The sequence below is a fragment of the Sinocyclocheilus rhinocerous genome, unplaced genomic scaffold, assembly GCF_001515625.1.
Source record: "Sinocyclocheilus rhinocerous isolate Xijiao unplaced genomic scaffold, SAMN03320098_v1.1 scaffold252, whole genome shotgun sequence".
Classification (NCBI taxonomy): domain Eukaryota; kingdom Metazoa; phylum Chordata; class Actinopteri; order Cypriniformes; family Cyprinidae; genus Sinocyclocheilus; species Sinocyclocheilus rhinocerous.
Genome location: NW_015625591.1, coordinates 816097 through 832564, shown reverse-complemented (window position 1 = coordinate 832564; position 16468 = coordinate 816097). Strand labels below are relative to the sequence as shown.

The following is a 16468-nucleotide window of genomic DNA, read 5'->3' as shown; positions in this document are numbered from 1 at the left end:
CATTCAAAGATTTGTTTAAATGATGTAAATGCGTATTTGCTGAATGCTGACAGCAAACGAGAAAGTATTATAATGTTTGCCTTTCTATTACTAACAATATAAAAGCAATCGTTATAATACTTTTTTGTATACATTTTAATTCCTGTGTTTAACAGTTCTATCTGATTATTAGACAGACTTCTGTCCGTGGACAGAACTGTTAACGACGACAGCGAACAAGGGGGAGAATGTGAACACTGTGTGTTCAGGCGCTGCCGTTCTCAGCGCAGTCAAAATAAAAGTCCCGCCACGAACGCATCGGCCAAACAGAAAAACTTATCGGCCGATGCCGATATTTGAAAAATGCCAAATATTGGCCTATGTATCGACCTTGGCGATATATCGGTCGACCATTATATATGTTTCCTTTTTTTTTAAACCTTGTAATGTTTAATCAAAATGTCATAACTCAATTTTCCGGTGAAAACGACAGACTTCTCTATGATGACGTATGCAGTACTTCTCTAATCAACTGCAAACTCAATTTTATTTTTGAGTGCAACACCAACATCTTAAAATCCAATCAATAACCAATGAATTGAACTAAGTCCCCACACTTTTTATTTTTTTTTGGACAGCACTTGAATGTACTTCACAATACAGAAGAAAATATCTGTCGCTACTTCTGTTTCATTTACACTTTTAAATCTGTGGACAGCATCTGTGGCAGGCTCTTGATTTAGACTTCTTCCTTAGTTAAAAAAATCTATATATATTTAGGCACCTCATGATCCTTATCTGATTCCAAAATGATTCTCAGTGCATCTCAGTGTTTCCACAGCAGTGTAAGGGCCATCTTTGGCGAGTTAAGTTGGTTCATTTCTCAGTTCTTTGTAAGATTGTACATAAAAGCCGTAGTAAAATATGTCTGCTCTGCCTGGCAGCAGAATTAGAATAAGCAGATATTAAAATTCTGTATAAGAGGTGGCTTTGTTTCATTGTGTCAGCGATGCTGCGTCAGCCACCATGTTTTATCGTCATGCATCATGCAGCTTGTTTTCTTTGGCTCAACCGGAAGTTTGATTTTCAATGTAAAGTATGTTTGCCCTTTAGACATCCATTGCAAGTGAATTACTGTAAACGTGTTTCTTGTTTGTTTCAAACTGAAGGATGCGGTGGAATTGTTCTGTGAGTATAGCCTGCATGTCACCGATGTTATCAATGGATGTTACCCAGAATATTTCTGAATAACTGTACAGACTCCACTGTATATAGTACTTAACACATGGCTGCAGTGGCAGCACTGCTAAATACTGCATGAGTAGTGTTTAACCGATATATCGGCAAGGCGATATATTCGGCAGTTTTAATTATGGACATTGGCTGATAAGTTTTTCTGTTTGGTCAATAAGTGTCGGAAACAGGACTTTTATTATTTTGATAGCTCTGGGAAGAATCAACCACCTGCAGATGCACATGAGCTCGCATGAGCCATCTTATTTTACTGTCTTTGTTTAATCGTTCTGTCTAAAAACTGAAATTTAAATGCTATAATATTTTTTCATATACTGTTGACATCAGCAAATACACATCTTAAACTTCTTTAAATGTCTAATAAACATTTAATGCCACAAACCTTATAAACTTTGAATCCAGCTGTTAGATCTTGTGTCCATTGCCTGCATAAAAACGTGTGTACTGTGTGTGTGATGGACCTTCCATACGGAATATCCGAGCCGTGAGAATTGGATGTGGACCGGAGAGTTCAGCTGTCACCGGACACACATGAGTGAGCAACTTTAAATCTTTGATTTCAATCTATGCTGTGCTACATCCAGTTTGATGTTGCCATATTCAATGTGTACTGTATGTGAAATATGTAAAAAAAACACAAACTTTTTTTTATTAAATAATATTTTGTTTTATTAAAATATTATTCCCACTGCCAATTTTACCTCTAATTTAGTAAATATTATGTAAAAAGAATTATAACATTTTATCGCAGAAATGAAATTCAAATATAACTTTGTTTTCCATTTATTACTTACAGAATTGAGTACTTCAGTACCACAGCAAAAACTAACTAATAAAGTTCAAACATTATTAATGACAAGTCGAACAGTCAGTAATAAAATAACAAAAATACACAAATTAAGGATAGATAAATACAATAGAACAAAGTTACAAATAAGATCTAACAGTAAAATGTAACACAGCAAAAACTAACTAATAAAGTTCAAACATTATTAATGACAAGTCGAACAGTCAGTAATAAAATAACAAAAATACACAAATTAAGGATAGATAATTACATTTTACTGTTAGATCTTATTTGTAACTTTGTTCTATTGTATTTAAGTATAAAATTACACTTAATAGTGTTCACTGTATAAATTAAATATAGATTAATCTTTGCTAAAGCTGTGTTTTGTTGTGATTAACATAAATGACAAGGACAGCAGAAGGTATTTATAGGGTGCTGTCACTTTAAGACTGAATGCACAGATCTAAGATAATGATACACATCCAATTTCTTTTTCTGTTTGCGTTCGCTTCACTTAAGACATAACAGACTGTGTTTATGATAATACTTGTCGAAACAGGTGTTTTGATATAATTTTGTTTCTGTGTCCATTCAAGCGCAAAGGGAACTGAATTCTGTGTTCAGTAAACTGTGTACTTAGTACTGAACTGAGTTCTCTTTTACTTTTTAAAAGAGAAAAGAAATTGCTTGAATGTTTAAATTTGCAAGACTTAGAAACCTGTGCATCACTCAATAATAGTTCAACTTTGCCATCCGTGAATCACATGCATGCCGAACCAAGGGGCCTGGTTTGTACGGATCAACTGCGATCTGTTGAACGCCTAATTACCTGTAAATCACTTGCCAACGACGGTGAGACGGTAAATGCCAGCAGTGAATGGTGAGAAAATGAATGCCTTTGGTGTCAGGGAGGGGAACCGATGACACTTCACACTCTAACTGCTGCTGCCTGATATATTTATATCATTTTACAGAAACATGAGGTCATTGTTCATTATGTGATTTGCTTTTCGTACGGCTCTCATTCATTCACACATTTTACAGCCTCTCCCTTGTTTGGCCAGGAAAGAGCCCACGCCTCTGTGTTTGGCCGCCCCACCCTTCATTACACGCTGCTTTCCCTCACCAATCCTTTCACAGGTGCTTTTCCCAGGAAAATGGCAGCGTCCACTTTGCTTTGACTTTGAGAATGATCACCTTAGTCAGCATTTTTACGATGACTCTTTGACCGGTCAATCTGAAGTTCCTTCAGTATATTTCTTTGACGCATGTTTAGTTTGGACTTCTTAGGGCTAGTTGTTGCTTTATCCAACATTTTCTGTGAGAATATGTGGGAGTGAGATTATTTGTCTTTTTTGACTTTTTTTTTTCCTCTTGAAACAAATATTGTACAGGATCTCTTGATCCCTGGGTCGCAGCTGTGATGTCAATGAAACAAGCACACACTATGTCCATTGTCACACACTAAAATGAGGAAGGGGAGACCGCTCTTTTTAAAACCACAGCCACATTTTGGTGCCTCAGCTTGTCTGTAATGTTTGGGAAATTGGAGATTTTGGCCGCAAGGTCCATTTCCTCTGCTCCAAATGCTTATAATGGCCCCAAAACCTGGATGTGAGGACACGTAAGCACTTAAAATGATTGAATGCCGTTGCATTAGTTAACTAAAATAGGTGATATTTGCATTGATATTCTAAGAAATATAGCACAAACATTTTTTTTGAAGCTAAATATTTAACAATAAGATGTTTGGTTGGATTTTAAATACACTGTTCGAAATTAAGACAAAATTATTTGGAAACTTTCTGGTGTGATTTGACAAATCTTATGTCACAATACGAGTAATTTTTCATTTATTTCACATAAATTTTTGTTATTTTGTATTTGTTATTAAAATAAGAAAATTTCTACTTCTATTCAAGAGTAGCATTTAAGTACGAAACTGAATCAAATGTAAAATAAAACACTGCATAGCTATTTAAATTATATGCTGATTTTTTCTTTTGCTGTTTGATTAACATTAAGGAAACAGACCTCATCAGATTTATTAGGCTGCTGTCACTTTAAGACCTGATGCACAGAGCCAATGTATTGATACGCTTCCGATCTCTATCTCTACTGTTTATGTGAATACTCACCAAAATGGGCATTTTGACATTTTTTTTTTTGTTTGACCGTTAAAACACCATAAGCTATGTAATAAAAGTAAATTCAGGATTGTATGCTATCTGAGAGATGCAAATTGTTAATAACTTGCTTAATAACTCGAAGCAGCAGTGTGGATTAAGTTCCCCAATTCTCCCCAAATGTATGTGGTATGTATGATGTGTCAGCAGTTAAAACTCTAAGCTTGAAAAAGACCCAGTTGAAGACTTGGCAAACATGAAGCAGTTCATGGGGGTGTTTCGGGGTGAGTGAGTTTCAGACAGCGGCTTCCTGTTGAGAGGTGAATAGGCTCAGTCTGTGAGTGTCTGTGGCTGGCACCTGATCATGGAGGTCCTCCTGCACTGAATTCCTCCACTGCATCTGAGCATGTAATGGAGCAATTGGCTACTGCATGCTGTGAAATGCTCTCTTTCTTGTGCCAGGGCTTTTCCTTTCTTTATCTTTCTCCCATAATCCAATCTTTTTTGATTATGGTTTTTAATGGTTACATGAGACGAAATGTAGTACTTTTAGTTTTTGCGGTCATAGCGAAACACTGCTGAGAAAGGTTGAGTGAAAGTAGGTGTGCCTGTGCCTTTCTCAGTGTAGTCTGATATTTCAATGTGGTCAGATAAGCTCCACCACTGATTTGCCTGTGCTTTGCCCATCTGAACTGGTGCAGATGCTAGAATAAACATGTACAGCTGGTTGTTTCATGGCATAGTCTGTTTTTACTGAGATTAATATTTAGATCATATTTATTAATAACAGATCTGGGATCAGCTGGTTTTCCAAAGTAGATCTACATTTTTCATCGGTCTGTCCAGCCCTGCGTCCCAATGTTCATACTATCCATCCTAAATAGTATGTGAGATTAGAATAAGTGTGTCCCAAAGCATATTATGTTGAAAAGAGTATGCCAAAAGTCCCCGGGTGGTCTAATATTTCAGGTCGATTTTTGAAGTGTGGATCCATGCACACTCTAATGGCTAAAATTGCCCACAATCCATTGCGCTTTGGCGAAGGATTCGGTCCAGAACTACAAAAACGAATAAAACGCGTTAGAAAAACTACAAACGTGGCAGATGCGCGCGATCGACGGTTAGGTAGAGAGGTTTACAAAAAAGGGTTTGAGTTACTAATAATCAACATTTAACATGGTAAAAAATATTTATTTATTGTTCGTGACGTGATAGTATGTCCCAAAGCTTGCCTACTCTTCTACTACACACTCAACAGTGTGTATTTTTTCTTCACCAAAAGAGTACATACTTTAAGGGAGTAGTATAAGTAGGCACATTGGGACGCAGCACAGATATATGTGACACAAGGTGTAATCGAATATTTGGAGGATTAAATGCACATCGTGGTCACCTGTTGTGGCCAATTGTTAATGTGCACTTTTTGTCACATTTACAGTCACATTTTCTTGATCTGTTTGTCTGACATTGCAAAATAAGATGGGTATGATTTCAGATGAACTCAAGCGTTTACATGGCTTTTTAAATAAAGAAATTATTGCTAGTCTCACTGAAATCAAACTTTTAAATTGCAAGTAGTTTTGCTGAGAGGCAAAACGTATTAAGATCTAAGGGAACTTTTAAACAGGATAATTTGTAATAACTTATTTTGTTTTATGGGATAATCTTTTTTAATTTTCAGAGTAATACTGAAAAAACTGTTTTTATTTCTCTCTCTCTCTCTCTCTCTCTTTAAATGCTAAACATCTCATGGGTTCTGCAGGGGAAATGTAAACTTATGAGCATAATTGTAACTGCCTGTAAACTCAAATGCTGTAGTAGTGGTTGTAATGACTCCCTCTAAAGGCTCCGCCCTCTCACGCAGTGTTGTGATTTGATTGGAGTAACTGTCTAGGAGTTTGCCTTTGAATTTTTTTTTTTTTTTTTTGTATGAGTGAGGAAGTGACTGTTTGTGGTCTGTAGCTGTGAGCGCTCAAAAACCAAGCGTGTAAAAAGTGCAGTTAATGTGTTGATATCCATTGAGTCCCAGCCAAAATTATGTTTACTGATATATTTACTGATACGTGATACATAGTTATTAATGAGTATTTTGTCCTGTGATTGTGTTTGAAAGTGTCTTATCATGCTTATTTTAAATTTTCTCACTTATGTTCATTTAAGGTTAAGGTTTTTTATTTTTTTTGAAATTTCTTTCTCTTTCTTGGAATTAGATGTGTTGTTTTTTGTTGCTGTGACTTTAAGGCTCCTATATAATGCCCTTTTCACATATGACAAGTGGAACTGCATTGATGGGTTACAGATGAGTCTGGTCCAGTGTAGTTTTTAACTATCCCATCCACTGTCCCAGGATCACAACATCTGCATTGAAATCTGTCTCTCAAACTGTTAGTTAATCTGCTGTTTAGGAATAACAGTATCTGTTCTTTCTCTTCCTTCATTACCACACTGTGACTGGGTGGCCCAAGTATCTCAACACTTGATTATGTGTCATTGTCATGAAAATGTGGATGGTCATGTGTTAAACGTTTCAATTTTCTGACTTCATAGACTTAAATATGTTATTTTTGTAATGGAGAGGAAGTCACAGTATTGTTTTATAGCACTTTAAACTAGGGCTAAGCAATATAGCTAAAATGTATATCTTGATATTTTATGCAATGTTCACAATATTCCCTAATTTTATGTCACCAACAAAATTATTGTGATAATATTGCTAATATTCAGTGTATCATCCAGTCCTGCTTCAAGCTTTTTCCAAAAGATCAGGGAAAATGTAACATGAGGACAGTTTGATTTAATGTTCTCACAATATGACCCCTTAAATATTTTTCTTGGAGTGTTACAAAACAGGAGCGGAAAGCCCTTGTGTGTCTTCCTTGGAAGACAGTGAGCTCACTCTCACCTCTTCCTATTGGAATGACCTGTGAACTGTGCGGCTTTATTCTTTCTGTGTCACACTGAAAGGAAGTCCTTTGTAGTAGATACTGTTACACATTCTCAGCTACAGTCTCGGTTATTTTTGACTTAAGTTTGAAATGTCTCCAGATTGCATTCATGAATAGTTTCATATATGTTATTAATGGAATTCAGATTTTATTTAGTGTCATTCTCACTTCTCAGGGCCCATTAATAGCATTGACTTGGGTGTGTCTCCTCTCTGTGTGTGTGTGCGCACGTGTGTGTGTGTTTGTTTGTGTGTGCACGAGTGCAGGCATGTCCATCACAAAGAACCATTGCAGAGTGTTTTTCAGATGAGAGGCAGAATGAAGGTTGTTAGGCTGCTGCTAACAATATGTGTCCTGTGTGGGCACTCACAGATCAGGTAGAGGTATAGGTATTGTTATCCAAGGCCGTAACCGTGTCTTTGATTTGATTGGCCCTCTCAATCATTTTCACAATGACGAGTGTTGTTAGATCTCTGAGGCAGACCAGCAATTTGACCATTTCTAACTCATGGGCAAGACTTGGGCCCCTCAATGTTATGGGCCTGCTACAATGTAATTTCCACCTCATTTTGGATTATGTATTGTGCTTAATAGCATTTTGTGGTGGTGAAATAAAATGAAATTTTAAACATGGAATAAATGGATAGTGGTTTGCAGCCCTTCAAGTGGGACAAAATGATAGACTGGGGTCAGAAGGAGAAGCCAATTCCTGAAAGAAGAGTTCAAGAGCTGAGGAGCTTTGGAATGCCAATCCACGGTCCAGCAAGGCTTACTGTGAAATGGCGAGAACACTGAGTACCAACTATTGCAAAAATAGTCTTTTCGCTCTGGCAGCAGAGATTCTGATGACACCTCTTCTTAATCTGCTTGTTATTTGAGATGAGAATGTTGATTGGATGACAAGCTAGAAAGCGGGTCAGAGAAAAGAAAGAAGGCAGTGAAGAAACCCTGCAGGCTCATAATGCATCCGGCGGGCCCCGTGTGGAACGGTGTACGGCAGGCAAATATGGACCCTTGAGATTTCCTTTGTCACCTCTTAATGTCCACTGGCATGCCAAAGCCATCTCTGAATGCTGGGATGAGTGGAGTGAGATGGAGAGAGGCAGCACCTCATGTGTCTGGCAGAGCTCAGTGAGCCTTATTTAACCATTAAAAAAAAAGTTTCTATTTAAAGCAGTTATCGTAAAACATTTCATATTTGACAACTTGCATCTTACCTTGCATTCTTTTACCATTATAACCAAAGCACTGCACTGGAATTCATGCTCGACACTTGTGAACAGTAAAGCCCACCTTCTTTGATTTGATAGGCCATCTCGAACTTTTTGACATTGATGAGCGTTAGATGAGGCAGACCGGCTTAAAATATCCTGTCATCCTAACAACAGACAGTGTTCAGAGTGTAGTATTAAAATTAATTCAAACAGCAATTCAGATTTTTGTATTTGCTATGGTGTTTATCAGACAACAGCAAATGCCTACATACTTGATAATTATTTTCAAACATTTGTTTACAGTTACACATTTTCACATTTTAATTTGTGTTTTGCTTTATTGTATTTAAATGTTAAATGTTCATTTTGTTATTTGGAAATGTTATTAAAGTTGATCTTTTATCTTTTTAACCTGTGTTTGTAATGCAATTCCACACTGTGATAATACTAAAAACCGTAATAAAAGTTTTAGCAATTATCATGATATGAAAACTTTATACGTCACATGCCTACACAGAAGTGAAGGTGTTGTCATAATTTACTCACCCCGCCTTATCTCATTCCAAACCTATATGACTTTGAATCATAAGATTAACATTGAATTATATTCACTCGCTCTTTCCCATACAATGAAAACATGCAGTGACAAGGTCCAAAAAAGCCCCATAAAATTCATCTCTATATAGCATGTCTTTTAAATTCATACGATACATTTCTGTGTTCATCACTTAGAAAGCTAAATCATTCTTTACAGATAATCTTCCCCTCTGCTGTAGTTTTCAAATCTCATTTGTGCATGTGCATTGACTTCCTTTCAATGTGAATATGAATATGATGTGTCCGGTTTCTTACACAAAGATATTGTATGGCTTCAGGATACTTAGAAGACATTGAATGAGTTGTGTGGGTTGCTTTTATGATATCTTTTCATCCTTTTTGGAGCTAAACCCCTAGTCACAGTCACCCTCATTGTATGAACATTCTTCAAAAGTTCTACACAGAAAAAAGTGATTCAGGTGATTCAAGTTGTCGTCTTTGGGTGAACTATGACTTTAAGAAACTGAAGCGCCTGCTGCTTTTCTAAAGCAAACAAAATTGGCCTTTGCAAAGCAGACAACTAGCATTATGTAAATGACATGGAAATTCCATGGTAATGTAAATTTGCATCATGATCTATTGTTGCGTCATCCATCTGTCCTGCAAGTGGACGACAAACCTTAGCAGAGCAAGAAATTTTTGTCTCCATCTCCGTTCCTGCTTTCTGTGTTTTCCGTGTGTTCCAGATGTTCAATATATGAAGTATGTCAGGTTGTGTTGTTTCTGTTTTAAAACAACACTTGTTGGCCTTCATGGAATATTTTTCTGTTCGCTTCAGCAGGTTGAAATGTACAGGAGAATGTTGTCAATAACTAGCTGGTATATTTTGTTGGTCTTAGGACAAAACCCTCCTGTAATCAAACCTCATAACACATGAAGAAGAGCACCTTTTCATAGCATGAGTGTCACCTTTTGTACTGGCTCTTTTAGATGATCTAAGGTATTTGAGTACGTCCCCAAGAGGTTTAACCTATATAAAGGTATTCAGATGTATTTGAAAACTGTGCCAAGCACTGCAAGTGCATTATAATAAAGCAGTCTAACACGATGTCTCTTTTATAACAACATAAAGGCTCTTTTGCCTTCCTTGGGTATAAAACTTGCATCATGTACAATAGTGTGCATTGCCTTGCTGAATATGCCATGTGTCTTCATGTTTCAGATGGATTGAAGCGTGTTTAAATGAGGATCTCCCGCCCACCACTGAGCTGGAGGAGGGCCTGAGGAACGGCGTGTACCTGGCCAAGCTGGGAAACTTCTTTGCTCCCAATGTGGTCTCTCTCAAAAAGATCTATGACCGCGAACAAACACGCTACAAGGTAAGACTGAAGTTTAAAACCTTTTCAGAAGCACTGATATGAAAATAGCAGATGGTTTGGATTCACTTGTTGCTTTCTTCTTTGTCCCACTTGTAGGCCACCGGGCTCCATTTCAGACACACAGACAATATCATCCAATGGCTGAATGCAATGACAGATAAGGGCCTTCCTAAGGTGAGGAGTGTAGGTGGTGAACACGAGTCTGCCTGCTTCTTTCATTAGCAGCATTACTTCTGCTTTATTGAGTGACTAACATGATAGAGCTTGCCTCTGAACTTCTTTCCCATGTTTGGCAACAATTCTGCATTCAGTCTAATCAAAATACATGTTCTTGTCTCTCCCTGTCAGATTTTCTATCCTGAGACAACAGACATCTACGACAGGAAGAACATGCCCCGCTGCATCTATTGCATACATGCTCTCAGGTAACTACTATGTCACTGTGGGCTTATTCACAAATCTCTTGTTGGGGAGAAACTAACCAAAAGAACTGTTGCTAGTAAATTAAGTTTTTATTATTACTACTATTTGTTTTTTCTTATATATGTTTGTTACACTAGTTCAGCTGAGTTCATAATAGTGGAGCTTTTTCAGTAACAAAATTCTGTTTTGTCTGTCACATTGACTATTGCCACAGTTCTGCATGCACTAATTACAAACTATACTAATTATTTAAACTATCCTACATGGTTCTCTTATGTATTATGTAGTGCTGGGACGTTTACATATAACACCATTCAAATGTTTGGGGTCAGTAAGTTTTTTCTTTTTTTGGAAAGAAAAGAATTTTAATCAGAAAAAGAAAAACATTAAATTGACAGTTAAGACATTTTTAGTGTTATGAAAGATTTCTCATGGTTTCCACAAAAATATGAAGCTGCACAACTGTTTTCAACATTGATAATAATATGAAATGTTTCTTGAGCAGCAAATCAGCATATTAGAATGATTTCTGGAGGATCATGTGACACTGAAGACTGGAGTAATGATGTTGAAAATTCAGCTTTGCCATCACAGGAACAAATTACATTTTTAAATATATTAAAATAGAAAACAGTTTAAATGCAGCCTTGGTGAGCATAAGAGACTTCTTTTAAAAACATGAAAAAACGTACTGAACCCAGACTTTTTGAATGGTAGTATAGAAATGAATCCGTTTTAGTGACTCATTAGGTAGTCTTTACATTCACACTTCCTGTTCAAATGAATGATTTATGTTGCAAGTCTTATTCAGTTTAGATCACTTTGAGCAAAATTATTTTTTTAATTAGGGCATTTTTAGTGTTATTAGTTGTATTTAGTATTATTTTGTGTTCAATGTAAGGTCTGTCACCCTTGTTGTTGTTTTTTTTTGTTGCAAATAAATACCTGCTACCTACAGCTACAGATAAATACATGTAAATAACTACTTTAAGTTAACTACTTGCAGTTTCAAAGTAGCTTCTCCAACTTAAGCACGATATGCATATTTAAACTCTCTATTTTATTTAGACTCTATTTTTTATTAAATAAAGCTAATCATGGATAAAAGTGCAACGGTTATGATGCTGGGCAGATTTGATTTGCATCTACACTCATCTCAGAATTAATGAGGAAACCTGTTCTGGTTTCTGTTGAGGCACTTAACATGTGGCTAGAGAATCCTGCTGTTTGTAATTCTCACATTCCAGTTCAATGCAGAATTGATGCTGGGCCCAAAGGCCATAAATCTGGCCTTCAGAAACAGGAAATAGCAGTATTCAGGGGGCGAGAATTTGGCAGGGGTCTGGCGTGGGGTGAGGGGTACTAAATCCAGTTGTGGGTCTTTGTAGTTGATATTGATGAAGGGATGAATGTTAAAGGGGTCATATGATGCTGCTAAAAATAACAGGATTTGAGACTTTAGTCTTTGCAACTTTACAGATCTTCTTTATGCACCAAGAGCTTGTAACACTCCAAAGAGAAAGGAAAAATTTTAAATCGCATCATATGACCCCTTTAAAATTGAAAGCCATGAAGATAACATCCCTTTGCAGTAGTGTCTTTTCCCGCACACATCTATAGAATAGGATAGCTCTCCTCCGGGGAATTTTGTTTCTCATATTCACTTTCTGTTTCTTTCAACAGCCTCTACCTGTTTAAACTTGGCCTTGCGCCCCAGATTACAGACCTGTATGGCAAGGTCGCCTTCACAGGTGAGTCAGCTCGCTGTAGTCATACTAAAGCTTGAGTTTGTACAATAATAGCTGAAAAGGCCCCTGTTCCCGGGAGCCGTGGTCAATGTGAAAATCACTATCAACTGTATGAGTGTTTCCTGCCATTTTGGCTGGCCCGAAACTGCCTGCCAAGTCCATGAATGGAAAACATTATTTATCAGACCTATTGAGAGCAATGTCCAGCCAATCACATCAAAGCAAGGAAAGATGCAAAGCCAAGATTACCTTCCAAAAGGTTACCATGCTTATTAAAGCGTGACATACAGTAGAAAACAATGAAAGCAAACAGAACACTTTCCACTGAGATGAATAATCTCAATTTTGTTTTTTTATTTGCGTGTTGTTTTTGTCTTTTCAGAGGAGGAGATTAACAACATGAAGATTGAATTAGAGAAGTACAACATTCAAATGCCAGCATTCAGCAAAATTGGTGGGATTTTGGCCAACGAGCTATCAGTGGACGAAGCAGCCTGTGAGCATTGTTTCAGCCTCTGCTTTTAAAAGTCGAATTCCTCTTGGCACTTTGGCACAACTCCTTCGCTTGTAAACATAAACAACTAGACTTAACAGCCAAGAGTTTAACAGCACGGTAATTACTGTTTTACATTGCTTTGAGCTCAAAAGATCTGCATTATCTTCTGTTGCAATGATTCAGTGCACGCTGCTGTGATCGCCATCAATGACGCCATTGACCATGGAGTCCCTGAAGGCACTCTAGCTGCCATGAGAAACCCAAACGCCATGTTACTGCAGCTGGATGAAAGCGCTGCCCAGCAGTACCAGGGCACCCTGTTCCAGGCCAAGACTGAGAAAGTGGCCAACTCCCGAAAGAGAGTACGAACTTCTCTCTACAGATAGTTATAATAAAAGATTTTTTATATTTGGGTAACTAAGGGTGTATTTTAATATATGTACACACTATCCAACACTGTCCCACACTATCTGCCTAAATAGTCAGCATTAAGGCATCAGAAGTTTGATGTAAAGGCTGTTCTAAACAGAAGACAGCATAATTATTAAATAAAATACATGTAAATTTATAGTCAACATCAACTCTGTCTACCATCTTCGATAAACTTCACTGACATAGTCAGATAACTAATTTTGTCCAAATTCAGGCAACATGGCATGTACCTGTGCATGTAGTTTGCGACAAGATCACTGAAAATATGCAGTAGACATGCTTGCATTTTATTCGGTACTGCAAAGTATCAATAAAAACAACCCCATCTAATAAATAATTAAACAAATAAGCAATATGAACTTTTTAACCCAACATTTATGTATGCTTTGTAGTTTTTGTTCTTGTTAGCGTCTTTAGCTTAGCAAAAATCTTTGTTAAATTGTGTATTGGAATCAACTAACTGTAAGTGTTAGAGTGCTTTTTGTGTAGTCCAATCAGTTAAAACCTATTTAATATTTCAGTGTTATTTATATATACTATTAGGCCGTGTGTCCACCAAAGCGTTTTTAGCCAGCTGAAAACGACAGGCACTCTGCTGAAAATGCCCAGCTGTGAGCGCTTCAGAGCGCAGTGTTTTTTTCAGTTGAGACGCTGTGGTTGCTATGATACGGAATATCCGCTGAAGTAATATGGCAGACGCATCTCGAATGAAATGTTTTTCCAAGCCTTATTTTTCATAATAATATGGTAGTCTGGCAATTCCATCTGGTAAAGACATAAATACTCGGAGACAAGCAATATTAACTTCTCCATTGTATCAGATCAGTCGTAGTACAAGCAGGGTGTGACGGTTGGTCAGTTCCACCCCTCCTCCACTGTGATTGGTCAGCTGACTAAAAAGTGACAGTGATGAGCGCTGCGTTTTACTCAAAGTTGAACATTCTTCAACACTCGGCGGCGAGAAAAAACGCCCAAGTGCTCAGAGTGGAAAAGATGCTCAGTGCTCGGCACGCTCCTGGCATTTTAAAAAAACGCGGCACTCCCATTGAAAACAGTTGAAAAAATACGCTAGCCTCGGGAAAAACCACTTTGGTGGACACAGTGCTTTATAGTATTTATTGATATTTTAAAGTAGCTTTTATTTTTAGTTTTCATTTTAGTATAATTTTTAGTTTACGTTTCAGTCATTTTGTTATGTGCTTATCCTTTTTATTTGTTTTTTTCCCCCTGATATTTCTATTTATTTTCAGTTTTCGAAATTTTAGTACTTCAACTCATTTTATTTCAGGTAGTTGGCAAGGCAAAATTTTTGTTTAAAGCTGCAGTCCGTAACTTTTGGTTAAATATTATCCAAAATAAATTTTTGAGTAAGTACATAACCAGCCAGTGTTCAAAACTATCGCCTTACTTTAGCTCGATTCACAACGGTAAGCTTGTAATAAAGTTTTCTAATTTGAGTGGTACGGGTAGGTTTTCGCGGGAAATTCGAGCACGCCGCTGCGTCATTACCTCACTTCTGTAAACATAAAGAAGTTGTCCTGGCTAGTATGCTATATCGCACGTGAGGATGCTGCAGGTGACTGATCGTTTATAGCTTTTTCTCAAAGCAGCTGGAATAAATGGCGAATTGTAATCCAGAAAGGTCAAAACGACTTTCATCAGTGACTGGAGATTCACCCGTAGTCAAAACCAAAATTCAAATGGTATGACCGTTTGAGATTAGACTGTACAGAAATTGAAAGTGGCAGTTGTTACTTACTTGTTCAGATGACATTCTCCAGTGAAAACTCTTATTTGGGTCATACTTTCAAGATGTAGATTCTTTGAATACAAAGTGCAGTATTCACACCGGTGCGGTGACTGACAGCCACACATTAGATTCATCCGCGCTGGAGCCGTGCCGCTGCACAAGCCGTACAAGGAAGATAATTCCGCAAATAGCTGCAATTGCAGTTTTTCAAACAGAGATGGCGACAAAGAGGCAAAACTTACGGACTGCAGCTTTAAATTTACGTTTTTCATCTATTATATTTTTTCAGCTTTTGTCATTTAATGAAAACATTTTTTTAATAGTTTTAGATTTGGTCCTATCCATTGTGGATGAATTGAAAAAAAGTATGAAGATAATGGTATAAATGTATGTTTCTTTGTAATAGATTGGAGAGAATGCTGAGGCTGAAAGGGATGTTTACGATGAGCTGCTCACACATGCTGAAATCCAGGGAAACATCAACAAAGTCAATTGTATGCACCTCAGCCATGTCCACCTTCAGCTCTTGTGCTCTTCTGAGGCTGATGATCGATGTGATCTGAGTTCTCTGCGTTTGTGTTGTTTTTCAGTGACCAAAGCATTGAATTCAGCAGAACAGGCCCTACTGAGTGGTGATGAGGACAAGCTGTACGACGCTCTCCGTTCCCCTGCATTAGGCCTGCAGTCAGTGCAGGCTCAGAACAAGGGATGGTACCTCAAACAGCTGCTGGCCGATCGAGAGCAGAAGGAGCAGGTAACAGGTTCTGCTACTCAGCGGTAGTGTACTCAGATTGGTACACTTTTTTACCATCCTTTTGAACTTCTAAATATGAAATGCATATGCATAGTGAGGTGTCTCTTTTCAAGAGTAGTGTAATTCTGCTCTCAGAGAGTCCCTTATCACAGCACGTCTGTGACAAACCCTAGGGCTCAGCAGAAATGTATGCTTGTCATGGTAACCATAATAACAGCAATAACAGTTTATCCTGCAATAATGGCACTGAGAGGTCTTCTATCAAATGCTTGGTTATAAGTGATTTGTGTTACTTAACACTAAACTGAATCCTAAAACAGTGTAATCAAATTATAGATATTAATAATGATTTCTCACTGAAGCTAATTTGGGTTTTTAGAGCTAATAGTGAATATATCTATCTTCTTCTTGAATGTTTTTGTTGTGTGTGTGATGCTGAAACTCATGATGTTTATTAATTAATTAAAAATAATTATTATAAATTAATAACACCTTTGATCCTTGATAGATACTACAGAACTGTCCATATATATATATATATATACAGTGGGTACGGAAAGTATTCAGACCCCCTTAAATTTTTCACTCTTTGTTATATTGCAGCCATTTGCTAAAATCATTTAAGTTAATTTTTTTTCCTC

At 37.2% G+C, this 16468-nt stretch overlaps 1 protein-coding gene across 1 annotated transcript in view; it reads left to right on the top strand.

The window, feature by feature from the left end:
- LOC107757707 (ras GTPase-activating-like protein IQGAP1) overlaps nucleotides 1-16468 on the top strand; it is a 63474-nt gene that overhangs the window by 28836 nt on the left and 18170 nt on the right. Inside the window, exons 3-10 of the mRNA XM_016575264.1 lie at nucleotides 10068-10224; nucleotides 10321-10398; nucleotides 10573-10649; nucleotides 12331-12398; nucleotides 12778-12891; nucleotides 13075-13253; nucleotides 15480-15567; nucleotides 15664-15827. Coding sequence (XP_016430750.1) covers nucleotides 10068-10224; nucleotides 10321-10398; nucleotides 10573-10649; nucleotides 12331-12398; nucleotides 12778-12891; nucleotides 13075-13253; nucleotides 15480-15567; nucleotides 15664-15827 — 925 coding nt within the window. The remainder of the gene's footprint in view (nucleotides 1-10067; nucleotides 10225-10320; nucleotides 10399-10572; nucleotides 10650-12330; nucleotides 12399-12777; nucleotides 12892-13074; nucleotides 13254-15479; nucleotides 15568-15663; nucleotides 15828-16468) is intronic.